General features: G+C 34.9%; 1 protein-coding gene across 4 annotated transcripts in view; it reads right to left on the bottom strand.

The window, feature by feature from the left end:
• Positions 1 to 14,393, bottom strand: part of SCLT1 (sodium channel and clathrin linker 1) — a 43,250-nt gene that overhangs the window by 20,288 nt on the left and 8,569 nt on the right. For all 4 annotated transcript variants that reach the window (XM_032186759.1, XM_032186761.1, XM_032186762.1 and 1 more), the window contains exons 8-14: positions 14,241 to 14,306; positions 12,247 to 12,317; positions 7,947 to 8,037; positions 7,682 to 7,773; positions 5,851 to 6,028; positions 2,850 to 2,948; positions 540 to 611 (exon numbers count right to left, since the gene is read on the bottom strand). In XM_032186759.1, coding sequence (XP_032042650.1) covers positions 540 to 611; positions 2,850 to 2,948; positions 5,851 to 6,028; positions 7,682 to 7,773; positions 7,947 to 8,037; positions 12,247 to 12,317; positions 14,241 to 14,306 — 669 coding nt within the window. The remainder of the gene's footprint in view (positions 1 to 539; positions 612 to 2,849; positions 2,949 to 5,850; positions 6,029 to 7,681; positions 7,774 to 7,946; positions 8,038 to 12,246; positions 12,318 to 14,240; positions 14,307 to 14,393) is intronic.

Raw genomic sequence — 14,393 nt, 5'->3', positions numbered from 1 at the left:
GTGTCTATTAGTACACCATATATGCACACAAATTATTTGATTGTTGGGGATGAAACAACAGTTTCTTGTGCAATTTAGAATATTACTGCTGGCCATAAAAAAAAAAAAAATAAAAATACACAAACCCTTCCAGACAACACTACAAACAAAGTATTTCTAGTAAAATCTAAAATAAAAGTATCCCAAACCTACCATTATCGACCAATGTATGCAACATAAACAACACAAAAAAAAGATAAAAACAGTCATGATCCTTTTTTTTTTTTTTGTGGGGAGGGGAGGGGAAATGGAGAACCAATCACTAGTAACTTCTAAGTAATACTAAAGATAAACACCATTCTAGAAATAAGAATATCAAAGCTCTGATACCTTTGTATAAAAGAAAGAATTATCTCTCTTCACTAAACAGCTAATAATATCATGAGATGTTGGATTTTAATTGATTTACTTCTACTTGAATTTAGTGTTTAACTTGATAAGCAACAAAAAAGTCTCAAATGTTTTGCTATCAGAAATACTTTTGTAAGTCAAGACCATACCATTTGGAGAGCTGAAAGTTCTTCTGTTAGTCGAGAAATCTGTACGTTATATTGTTTCTTTGCAGAGTCTACCTGTGATCAAAACCAAAAAAAAGAAATAAAAAAATCCTGTGAACTATTTTTCCATCCTGTTTTTACATAGAGAATCACAGAATTATTTAGGTTGTAAAAGACCTTTGAGATCATCAGTTCCAACTGTCCATCCTTTAGTCCACTACTAAACAACATCTCTAAGTGCCATGCCCATGTCTCTTCAATACATCAGGGGATGGTGACTCTACCACCTCCCTCAGTAACCTATTCAAGGCCTAACCACCCTTTCCGTGAAGAAATTCTTCCTGATGTACAATCCAAACCTCCCCTGACAAAAATTGAGGCAGCTGCCTGAAATATATATTGTGTATACGTGATGCTTACATATAAAAATAATGAGACTGAAACAACTGATAAATCTTTCTATATCAATGTTAGAAGAATGCTTATTATCAATCCATATTACTTTAACTGAGGGTGTTTAGAAAAAAAGCAGAAAGACATCACAACAAGGCCTTACAAAACAAATCGTTAAGACTGCCAGAAAGCTGCTGTCCTCTAGGTGCAAGATATCTGCAACTTGTTTAACATGTATTTTCAAAAATATTTGTTAACTCCTGGAGAAACATGACAACGCATATTCTCAAATTTTACTTTTAATGCTTTTGATAGATTCACTTTTCCTGGGATTATGTCAAAATAAGAACAAAGACATTTCTAAATTTCAAAATTCTTATGAGTAAAGCGTTGTCATAACTAGATTGAGTGGTTATCCTACCTGCTCTTTAGCTCTCACACCTTCTTGAAACCATGCATGACGTTAAATACTGCAGTTTTAAGTAATCCATGTAATTTTCGTGGTTCTTTTGGGTACTTAACAAGTGGAATGCACAAACCACTTTCATCCTCATTTTAAAGGCTTCAAAAATTTACATAGTATGTTTCTGAAACCTCTAGAAATTAAAGGAGTGGAAATAAAAAGAATCCTTTCATCCCTAAACAATAAACATATGCATTGTGTCATAGTGAAGACAGTGAAAGGAAGCACAATCAATGGCACCACTGAAAACTTACAAACCAGGTAATTGATTTACACTGTTGCCTACTTGAAATAAAAGACACTGTTAACATATTTATATAACAAGCTTCTGTTTCCTCTGGAGTTTGCCTTAAAATAAAGCATGTCTATTTGACATGTGGGTAATTGTTGAGAACTTCCAGGTAAACGCATTTTAATCACAGATGGGAAACAACATAAAGAAAACTAATTTTGTGAACAGTCTGTTATCAAAAGAGCTTCAATTTTTCAGCCACTCATAAAAAGAATAAAAATCATAAGGACACAGACTGTAAAATCTTCAGAGTCATTTCTCTACCGAATGCTGGTTTTGAAGCGAACTGTGATATTGAGTCTTCTACTATTAACTGTACTTGGTAGAAGTCTTATTCGCCTAGAGGAATATTCTGAAGTACCGAGATGCCAAAAAAGTGACAGTATAACTCTCAACAGTTTCTATCATCTGACTGTACTGATAAGCATCAGTAACTTGCTCTTTACAGATACCTTAAAGGAGGCTGTAGCGAGGTGGGGGTTGGTCTATTCTCCCACGTGCCCGGTGACAAGACGAGGGGGAATGGGCTAAAGTTGCGCCAGGGGAGTTTTAGTTTGGATGTTAGGAAGAACTTCTTTACTGAAAGGGTTGTTAGACATTGGAACAGGCTGCCCAGGGAAGTGGTGGAGTCACCATCCCTGGAAGTCTTTAAAAGATGTTTAGATGTAGAGCTTAGGGATATGGTTTAGTGGGGACTGTTAGCGTTAGGTCAGAGGTTGGACTCGATGATCTTGAAGTCTCTTCCAACCTAGAAATTCTGTGATTCTGTGAACTTCCTAGATGAGGCCATATATTCATAAACTAAATACATTGATACCAATACAACTAACAGATGTTAGTGTCTGTTAACATGCTAATAGAATTTCTGAAATAGATGCCAATCTTTACATCCTCACCTTCTCTATACCAGCATGTGCATTGACAGGAACACTTTTGGTTCATGAGAGATAAACCAGTATCATTTGGGTTGGAAGAGTACTTATCTAGATGATAAAGCTGAAGAGTACAGTCCTGTCAGTATGCTGCCCCTGCTACCTACATTACCAAAATACTTGTAGAAAACAGCTGATTTGATCACGCATAATATGCATATTCATAAAACATAATTATGTCAGATTTAACTCTATAAGTTCACAGTTGATTCTTTCTAAATATCAGAACTTACTGCCTTCCTAATTCTTGTAGCAGTGTCTTCTGCAAGCTGAGACATTTCATTTTTCAACTTTTCAATTTCCTCTTCCTTTTGTTTCTCCCCAAACAGTGCCTAGAAAAAACAAAACGAAACTTGAAATACTACTGAAAATATTTCAGTCATGACATAATATCTAGCAGTGAGAGAAGAAACCACACATAACCACTGTTCAAAAGAACTTTTTGGCTTGCATTTGGAGCCGTTGACAAGATCCATCAAGAACACAAACAGAAATGTCACATAGAAAGATCTGTTAAGAATCTGCATACCTGAATTCTCAGTTAAGAACCTGAATACACACACACATATTCCTACACACATCTGAGCATTTTTTGTTGATACACTAAATTACTCATCTTCTAGAAAACTAAATGAATGAAAATTCACAAGCAATTAATGAATGCATATGCAATCCATTTCACAGTGGATAACTATCAACTGAACAGCTCTTCAGCACAAAAGGATGGTGAGAATCACAGAAAAAAAGTCTATTAAGGAGCCTTTCCAGAGGAAGATGAAGATAGTAATGTTAAGGTAGAACACAAGATATTGGTCTGGAAAGATTATGGAAGGTAATACAGATCTCTTGATGGGATAGATGAAAAATATCCTAGGTGGCACATTAAGAACATGTCAATGTAAAGGGAGAAAGACATGAAAAGCATTGCTAATACAATGTTGATACAAATTCAGCCTGTAGAAGGTTACTCACTACAATCAGTAACATGGTGCATCATATGTCATATTATCTTTTACTGCTCCCATTCAATTTGTGATTTGTTTCTCAAAGTACTCTTAGAATTCTTCTGATCTCATTTTGTAATCTTAGCTTTGTGTACTTTACAATGTTAACATAAAAAAAGGAGCACCGTGACAACCCTTTACTGCCTCCCATAATCTCTTACAGATCAGGGAGAAACCTCCATGGCAACAGTATAAGACACACAGTTAACTAAATGTACATATTAGGCTGCATTTTTTATTCTGTTAATTCATAAACTTCCCAGCTTTAGCCAGTGCAATAAATTAACAAGTGCCTGCAAATTCAAGTTTTTTCTTCCTAGAAAGAACATTACACTAAACTTGTAGTGAGCCACTTACTTATCTGTAGAAGTTCATTAAATCTCTCAGATTCATAATTGCATCACAATAAATTCTACTGGGCCATTTTTTTCTGTCAAAAATGGTGGGAAAAACACTGCTTTGATGTACCAATATGTAGCAGACTATAAATGTGATTTACACTTCTTACCAGTAATTTTCAAATGAAAGAGTGATTTCTCATTTTTAAACTCTGAAAAAATGAATTAATTTCTACCTTTTCTTCGTACTCAGGCTCCAGGGAAATGCTGTTAAGGATACAAATGTCTTACTAGGAAAAAGGAACTAATAAGTCCAAAGGTAGCCAGCAAAGGAGGACATAAAACTTCATTTTTTCCCTTCCTTTTTGAATATGAGCCTAAGAGGTGAAGGGAACTGTAGAAGATCAGGGCCTGTAGCAAGTATGATGCACTAAGTTTTGAATGAATATGAAAAGGAATTAGTATGTCAGGAAGATGCCACCCAAAGTGTATCCTAAGTTACTATAAATATATGGGAAGAAAGACTGTAACAAGAAAAGAACCCTCTTTTGTGCGGCAAAAAGAAACACACAAGTTACTGGGCACCACAGTAACAACCAGGACCCATAAGTCTTGGCAAGATTTAACTCTTCTGGAAGCAGGCAAGAAGGTAGCAGGATCTCTTTAAACAGTTACTCCTCCTTTCAGACAGGATCTTCCTTGTTTGTTACAGAAACGAAATCAGCATGAGCAAAAAAGACAACATTAACTCTTGTATTACAAAAGGTAAAAATATAAAGTTAAGTTAGATTCTCAGGAGGCTCCTCAAGTTTGAAAAGCAACTTCAGACTAAAAGGGAATGTTTATCTCCTTAACTGCTTGACTGTTCAACATGTTAGCCCAAACAGAATAAAGTCTCCATATGTTCCTATGGTCATTAACTAATCTGGACTTCATTGTGTAAAGTCTATTATATGCATTAAAGTTCTGTCTCGCCAGCAAACACTATTCATTAGATTGCTAAAAGCCTGATTTGAGCTGAAGTTTAGCATGAAAACAAAGAAGCACCCATATTAAACAACAGTTTATCAGTCCCTCTACCCTATTATCCTAAAGGGCAAACAGCTGATACTTTGGAAAATTTAAAAACTGGGAAAAGAGGATGACTTTTTTTTTTTTTTTTTTTTTTGATCAATAGATGCTTCTAAACCTGCTGGATTAGAGTCTACCTCTAGAAGTTTTGGTGGATTCTTCTATTTTCAATGTGACTGTTTTCATATCTATACTTTTGGCATAAACGTTATCCTGTAACAGTTGAATCAATTTTTTTTTGTTACAGCCTCTCTGACATGTCTTGCTGTCATTGTTGAATCCTGCACTTTCCTATTTCTCCCATCTTACTTGAAATATACTGATCAAAACTGCATGTTAAGGTGCACTATGTTTAAAAGCATTTTTAAAAATCTCATTCTGAACATTCTATTAATTGTATTGAGTTACACTAAGGATCACATAAATGTGTTCAGAAGACCCTTTTCTGACTGCAAAACAGTAAGTTCAGCATGCTGTACAGAATATCTGAATTTCATCTGCCATTCCAGCATACACACTCAAACGCCTTTGCAGTTTTTTTTACTGGCTGCCGGCTTCGCTGACTCATTACTCAGAAACTTTTTCAGATTTCTTCTGAATATTTAAGATCTAAACATAAAGCTCACTCTTGCTGACTTATGTCTACCATATAAAAAAAAAATCCCTATAGTTTCAGCTTTTCTTTCCTAACCATTAACAAGTAATATAATCTTGTAACTACTCTGACAGCCCTATCTAGGTATTCAATAAGATTGGTTCTTCACAACTGCTAGTGATTCAATTTTCTAGTATGTAAGAAATACTTTCACCCATTACCTTACCTGACTTTTTTGTAGGTTAGCTTCTTCTAAGAGCTGTATGCAATCTTGGACTTTTGCAACTGCATCATACTTCTCCCTTTCTAAATTAGTGTACTTTGTCTGAAGCTCTCTAATTTGTTTTTCCAGGGCTGTTCTTTCTGTTCTCAGCTGTTCGGCATCTTGGACAGTAACATGTAATCTAAAAGACAGTTATAATTTTACTCATTTAACAATACAATGCTTAATTAAGACACTTCAATTCTTTCAAACTAAGCTTGTAGAAAGTAAAATAAAATAAAAATAGTCAATACTGCATTCCTGTTTTTCTGCTTGTTTTGGGGACATTTGTCACATCTTAGAAAGAAGCAGAATTGAAGGAGTTAACTCAGATACGTACTCTCAGAAAATCCTTAGAAGTATGTTGCTATCCTGGGATACATCATTGAAAATGTTCTATATTAAAACAGAATAGAACAGCCCAAGAAGGAATAAAGTTCTCCTCTGCGGAGGAAATGGAATAATTGGATGTGGGCAATGAAGTTGCAGCTATACCATTAGAACAATGAAAACACTGGTAATTTTGCAACAGCTCAGAAATTCTTATTGTTTAATTATGATTGTCAGTATTGGCAGGCATGAGAAAGGGCAAGAGAGTCTCAGAGGTATCCTCAAAAAATGTCTGAAAGTTCCGAAGTGCAGCTTATTCAATAGAGTGCATAGTTCCAAATACACATAGCGAGCGCTTTGGAAACACTTGGGCTGCCTTTTCAGGCAATCATGGTGGTTTACTTTCTAACGTGTTTACAGTAACACACACAAAGAAAGAGAGCCACTCTATTAAAATGCAATTTTTGGAGAACCAAAAGCCCATAGAAACTAATAATACTAGCTAATTCCTTAACACATTCTAAAATGAATTGAAGAGCCTCTGAAACACTTAGACAAGTAAAACTCAGTAAGTAGAGGTAGCCAAACAAATCTGTAGAACTATTCAAGGCTGTACTTGGCCATATAGACACATGGTTCCCCACTAATTATTTGTTTTCCAGAGTTACTGAAGAGTTCACAGGGCTATGAACAGAGCTGTGAGCAAGAACGGAAAATGAACAGTCACACAATTATTCCAATAAGAAATTTGTGAATTCTTCTTACCTATCAAGTCATTTGTCATTCTAAAATTGCTTACAGTATTTTAATCAAAATTACTGTCCTCAGCTCCATGTAATATAGCTACACTTGATATCCTTGGAGAGTGAAGGTAAGGGGGAATGCACAGAAGAAACTGATTGGATCTTATATCTTCCAGTAGACAGTACTGGAATTAAAATTCTATTCCTGATCACTCAAGCAATTTTTGTAATTTGCATTTATTGGAATGCTTTAGCAATGTTATTAATTTTTTTTTTCTTTTTTTTTTGTATGAGGAGTGATGAACTAAGACCTGAAGCCAGACCATGGTCAGAAGATCTGTATTCACCTCAAAAACAGCTTCTTTACATTAAAAAAAATAAATCAAATTCTAATGTGCATTTTTTTCTTCAAAACTCCACCTAACACTAATGAGAGTTGAGTAACTAGAATTTATGCACTAGAGTGAAAAATACGTGTCTTGTTTTTTCTCCATGACTGTCAATAAAATCAGTGCTGTGTTTTAACATTTTAAACATATTGAAGACAGAAGCTGTTCTGCAAGGTTATAGAATAGAACAAATAAGGTAGAGAGCAGCCAAACATAAAACACCTGTATTTTGAGAAAACAGACTTAGAAATACAAAAGCCAGAGACTGATAAAAACTACATTTTATCTCACTTGTGAATACCCTGTTAGTAACATCCAGTGAGATGTCTTTACCTTGTTTCTAATTGTTTTATACTAGACTGCATTTGCTGCAAGCGTTTGTCAGATGCTGCTTCTCTTTGCTGGGCAGATAACACATCTTCTTCCTAGAAAGAATAAATATATTTTCCAGGTATCATCTGAACTTCATTTAACAAAACAAAGGTATATTAATAAAAAACAAGTCAGGGAACAACTTGCCATTAATTTAACACCAGCAACTTGGTAACTGACTAACATTTTCAGTTGTAATTTAAAATTGTTCTTTTCTCTAGAATACCTTTCTCTCCAATTGGCCTTGAAGCTTCTCTGTCAATCTGGTCATTTCATCAATCTTAGCACTTGCTGTCCGTCCATCTATTTTGGCTTGCCTGTATAAAGAAAAGAGTCTATGAATTACACTTCAATTATTACAGGGGCAAAAAAAGAACTCTGTTACATCTTTGTTGAAATAGTTGTGAAGGGCAGTCAGATTCCATAATACTTTAACATGGCAGAAGAGGTTTCCCCTAAGCATGTGGCACAATGAGAGAGAAAGACCAAATTCATCAGGAAGGTACGTTGAATAAATATTTGGGAGGACTAGGCAATCAAAAACTTGGAGCGACTCAGTAACTTAAGTATAATTGGCCTCAAATACTTAACACTGAAATAATTTTCAGAATTAGATTTCACTTTTTAAATCAATTTGTACAAAGAATTTTAAAAAAATGTTAACCATTTCTAAATAACATAATTGATATGCATTATAATTTGAAGAGGTCTGACAACAGCTAAAACAGAAAAGGAGAAAAAAAATGGGCTAGTTAGTGAATCAGACTTTAAACACAGTAGAAAAGCTCATTGAAATGAGCAATGCTTCTACTCCTCTGACTTGGGAAAAGAAAGACGTACAGAGTCCCTCACATGGGTGTGTAACCCAATTATTCTGGCTCAGTATTAGGGTAAATTTAAAGACCAGTGACTGAAAATATGATAAAGCTTAAAAAAAAAAAAAAAAAGCAAACATATAGACTAGTGCAAACTAGAGCACTAACAGTCATGAAAGAAGCCAGGAAATAATGAATATTTTTTTAGAATAAACTTCAAGCAAAAATTCCTTAAGGAAGTAACATTTTTGTTTAATGGCATAAAAGGAAGAAGCATACTATGCCTAAGTGAAAATGTAAACCAACATACACATAATCCTACCAACTCTACAACAGTTTCAGTTTAATACATCAGAAAAGCTCATTTCTTAAGAAATCAAAAAACAAAGAAAAAAACATTATTCCTAGACTTCTGGCCCTCACTGCAGGTCCAAACCTTACCCCATATGAAAAGGGGGTGCCTTCTAGAAAAGGCGCTATTAAATTTATGAGAGCATTTAGTTGCTTCCCCCCAAAATATTTAAAAAGTGTTGCAAAAAAAAACCAAAGAACTCTAAACCCAACATAGGGAGAAAATAAATATATATAAAAAAAGAGATCATAAAATTCAAAACAGCTTAAATACTTAAAATGCATTTTAATAACCAAACTCTGCTTCAGATCAAATTCTGGGATGTGCATTTAAGAAGTGACAAATTGATTCTAAAGATGCAACTTTGATTTTTCATTGTGCAATTTATCTTTGATACAACCTTGGCAAGCTTTTACCTTTCTGTTAATATACTGAAATGCAGCTTTGAGCAATTCAAAGTTTATATGTTTATATGCATTATCTTCAGACTTTTAAAAACATTTCAACAGCATATATCTCAAAACATTTTTGATACTCGCAGCTAAATTCAGAATTTCACTGCACTGGAGCAGACCATCTGACAAATGAGTATCCAGTATCACCAGAGTATCCCCTCTCCAGAGACAGCCATTAGGAGTTAATTCACAAGAACAATAATATGGTGAGCTAAACAACTGATTATATACAATGGAACTTTAAAATATTATATTAAAATATTACACGTTAAATACGTAAAATATTGTAATAAAAATTCTAGCATTTAAAGAAGTCAATCTGTTTAATCCTCAATTCTCTCCACAAATACATCAAATATTATGTTGCTTATAATGTATGGCTGATTATGGCCCTTTAATAGTTGCATAAATGTAGATTTGTTATTATTTAAATATTAATGAGTAGAAATAACTCTGTTCTTAAATACTTCTCAAGAAGTTTTCACCAGATTTCTTTTTTTATTTTATTTTATTTTTTTTTTTATTTTTTTTTTAATTCGGGTCAATTTTTTATTCTGATCTAAAGAATAAAAGCTTTTATCCTCTGGAAAATAAACTCCAGCAGAACTCTTCATTTTGTTTTCTTTTCCCCTGGTTACCTTCCAAAACTTAATCTAGCAGTCTTCCCTTAGGTGCACATATTAGAAATAGGATGATAATCCGTCACGAGCATGTTTAAAGTGTTTTATGGTTACATAAAACAGATTGTATACTTTGTTAGATCAATCCTAATATATTTAAAATTTACCAAGACATGCTTTTAGGCTTAGCAACATCAAAAGGTCCAAAACTGCACCCAGTCTAGATCATATGAAACAAATAGAAATTGTTCCACATGTAAGTTTTTGTTTTTAAATCTCTCCAGATTTGTTACTCTATTACTGTAAATCACTGCAAATCTATTAAAAATGTCTGAAGGAAGCAACAAATTGTCAGCAATATATGCTTTGTAACCCAAGCAAACTACATGCATGTGACTTCCTGGTAGAGAAGCAACAGCTGGTGAAAAGTGTTCTAGACTTCTTTGAGAATCACTGCAGTACTTCTTTTACAGCTATATAGAGCTGCTGTCATTAGCTTTGTGAATATGAAGTACTGTTTTTTGGAACTCTGAGCTGATCTGCATGGAATGACAGTCTAATCAGTGCCCATGACAAGAAACTCAAAATTACTCTGAAGTCCCGTTTGCACCAAATTGGTAACACTATGGGGAGAATAAATATGACAAAGTTTGTGCGTGATGGTCCCCAGCCACTTTAATCAGTAATCAGGGAGTTACCAAGAAACTCTCAGAACCTGGAGAAAGCTTCCAAAGATGCATAAAGATTTGTGATTGCAGCGGGAGTGACAAGACAGCAATAGACCAGCAGCTGAGCTGTGTTTGACACTGCCTGGAGTCACTCCACTGGTGGAGAGCAGCCACACCACCAGACACCAGGAACAGCCTGCACCCAACTGGCAGACCGACAACACAGCAAGAAATAAATGGGGACCAATGTATCTGCTGTGTTCGTATGGGAATTCTTGGGGTGCTTTCTCAGAAGCATACAATTAGTGGACTTGAAGACGCTGCATAAGTACACACAATGCAGCAGCAATCACACCTCCAACAGGAGAGAGATGCAGTCAGGTAAGTGGACATGTGTTTCTTACAAAGGGAGTATCTGTGCACACACTTTACTTTATCAGTTCACTGATTAATAACATGTAATGAACTATTTTGACTTAAGCCATGCGTTGAACTGCCTTCACCAGCAAAGACTTTTAATCAGGAATGTGTCCCAGATGAATGAAGGTGACTAGTCTACTCAAGCCCAGGAAATAGGAGCCTACCCTTGTGAAAGTAAGGAATATACATAAATATATACAATTTCCCCCATTATATATAAACTTCACTGCTGTTTGTAAGTAACAGCAACTACAAAAATACACATATTTAGTGCAAACATAGGTAAAAGTTCAGATCAAGGTGATCCATTAGTTTTAAGTCAGTCCCAGGGAGTTTCAAAAAAAGAGCAGTTTCCTTTTTTAAAAAGGAAGTAAGGGTAAGAGCAAAGGAAATCATGACACCTTTGAATTTGACAAACACCCCAACTGAATGCTTCACTGCACCCCAATTTTTTTTTTTGAATCAAACCTTTGGAAGTGTTAGAAATACATAAAAAGCCAATGTTGCAAGTGTTTATTGAATGTCTAAAGTAAGTTCAGCTAATTGCTTTCACACACTTATTACATGAGTCAATGCAACCATGTCAATGCAAGACTGATCTCCAGATGAATGGGTACCAAAAGAGTAATATTAGCCTGTGCGAGTAATGTCCAAGAATGGAGGTATGTATTTTCTCTTTTAAGATAGCATGACAAGTGATAACAGAGTTGATAAACACTTTATTTCAGCAAATACCTTGAATACCACCTTAATTTTTGATTTCTGCCACATTTTCCTTCCTTAAATTACATCATTTTCTGAAAATAGTTTTTCCCACTGAAAAATTATAGCTAATAAAAAAAGAGGTGGTAAGATCCCCTTCAAAAATATCTTCACTGACCAAGGTAACTGCATGTGTGAACAGGTCCTGGTCCTAAATGTGCTGTGCAGAAGAAACTTAAAAATAACCATTAAGACAAATAAAGCTTCTCTTACCTCTAACGTCCACATAGCCTATGATTTAGAGCTCTTGGTGAAATTTCAGTTGTTAAAATCTAAAGCTACTTTGAATATTCAAATTTCAGGATTGTGATGAGTAGCCACCTATATAACGGGATGTTGTACAAATGGTGTTACAGGACAAAAAGAGGCCCATAATAAAGCAGTAAGCTAAAAAAGGCTATAGGAAAAAATATTTTTAATTGCCTGTTTTATACCTCAGTTGCTTTTGTAGCTGCTCTAGTTCCACATTCTGTTCCGTTACAGTTTGTAGAAACTGTTGATTGCTCTGCAAAACAAGGAGAGATTTATAGCATGTTCCCATTTTGTTGAAAGTCTCATATATTTGGAGTTACAGGACATTTCTACAGAATAGAATGCTGTAAGAATAGCTGATAAAGTCTATGTAACACTGGCTGGTCTTCAAGGTGCCGGGCTTTAGGTAGCGTACTATAGAAAGGCAAATGAAGAGCGATGTTACCCCATCCTCCATTTCTTTCCCCTGTTGGTAGTATAAGAACTTCCAGAGATGAAGACTGTAATAACTTAGATCTACCATCTACATTTCCCATCTAGTTGCTTTAGGTACCTAGAATACCCTAGATAAATGAGTACCACAGTAGACCACATATTGCTGGAAAGAATTCCTTTGTTTTAAATAGGCTGCCTGATTAAAAACAAAAACAAAACAAAACAAACAAACAAAAAAAACCACACTACTTTGTATTGAATGCCCTCTTGTCCTGAGGCAGAAAGCAACTGTTTATCCCTCAACTTTCTATGCCACCCAGAGTGCTAGAAATCTCATCCTCTTTCTTTCAGGTGTCCTCTCATCTGAGAATAATTTAGTGTTTGTTATCCAACTAGCCTTTCCTAGATCTTACATTCCCCTTCTGAGATAAGAGATGACCACAACTTGAATATAGGTAGCATTCAAGACGCTACTGTACTGTGGACTTCAGCACAGTACCCAACCCCAATGCTAACATTCTTCTTGCTTTCTTGACTGTTGCTGAGAATTGTTTTCAGAACCCTCATACTTGTAAAATATGTATTCTCAGTGTTAACAATTATTTCAGGACTAATACTAAGTACCCTATGTGAAAGCTCCATTTTGCTCTCATGGGTTATTCTGCTTATATAATTATTAATGAAATGTCTGACAAAATGTATTCATGTATTTGATATCATGTCTAACTGCAAATTTCTGTATCCTATTTCAGTTTTCGTTACCTTAAATTCTTTAACATTAGTAGTGAGCACTGTTGTTTCATTACTGGATCCCATTTCCAGAACATTTATAAATACGCTGAAAAACTCAAACCTGAACACATCTATGCAACACAGATGTTTAACCATGATAAAAAACACAACTAGTTACTTCTGCTCTCCACTCCTCATTTTTCAGTTTGGTAGCTTAGAAAGGGCATGCTTCTTCATTTCTTGACATTCATAACAGACCTTGTCAAACTGTGTGGAGAACACAAGCAAACGGATAACCTTTACCTTAACATTGTCTTCTTCAAAGAACACCTGTATTTCACTCTTCTCTGCATCATTTTTCCAATATTATGATTTTAAGCATTCAGTCATTCTATTTTTTGTTACCTCCTACTGCTTCACTTATAATGGCGGATCAGTCTGCAAATTCTAAATCCTCACCTGAACTGTTTTGGCTCATTGTATTTCCTTGAGACTGTTTGACAGCAACCCCTCAATAACTATAATACGGCTATCAACCTTAAAGAAAGTTGATTTTGTTAGTCACTGACTGTATAAGGTAAAAATTCCTGAGTGCGTTATTTTGCTTTTATTAAAACTACTGAAATGGCGAGTAAACAGAACTGCTTGCAAGATACAGTTCTATGGCAATCTGCAGTATAGTACTCAATATCAGTAGGGGCTTGACTGAAGCACTACATTTTTTTCAGCCCACAGCTTCCAAATGATTGCACAACAAAGAATTTAAGTATTTAAATAAAGAATTTTAAGGAAATTCAGAATTCAGGAAAAAAAAAATATTACTTCTTGATTTAAAAGCCATTACTTCTTGATTTTTGACTTGTTCCTAGACAAGTGTGCAAATCTGAATGGCACAAGGTCTATCCAAGCACATATCTATGAGGGACATTGATATTTTGCTTTCAGTTTGCGCTTCAAGGCTCCCATAGAAAGAATAAATTCAGTAAGTCACTGCTCAGGTTTTACTTACCAACTCTATTTTCTCATTGGCAGCCTGCAGCTGCTGAGTCAGCTGGTGGAAGCTAGTCAGCTGATCCTAAAAAAAAGGATTGAGCTTCTTGTGTTTACCATCATAAGGATGTGACAATCAGTCAAGTAAAAACATTTTTGAAAATTTATGCAC

The sequence above is a fragment of the Aythya fuligula genome, chromosome 4, assembly GCF_009819795.1.
Source record: "Aythya fuligula isolate bAytFul2 chromosome 4, bAytFul2.pri, whole genome shotgun sequence".
NCBI classification, from domain to species: Eukaryota; Metazoa; Chordata; class Aves; order Anseriformes; family Anatidae; genus Aythya; species Aythya fuligula.
This window is presented reverse-complemented; position numbering and strand designations above follow the sequence as displayed.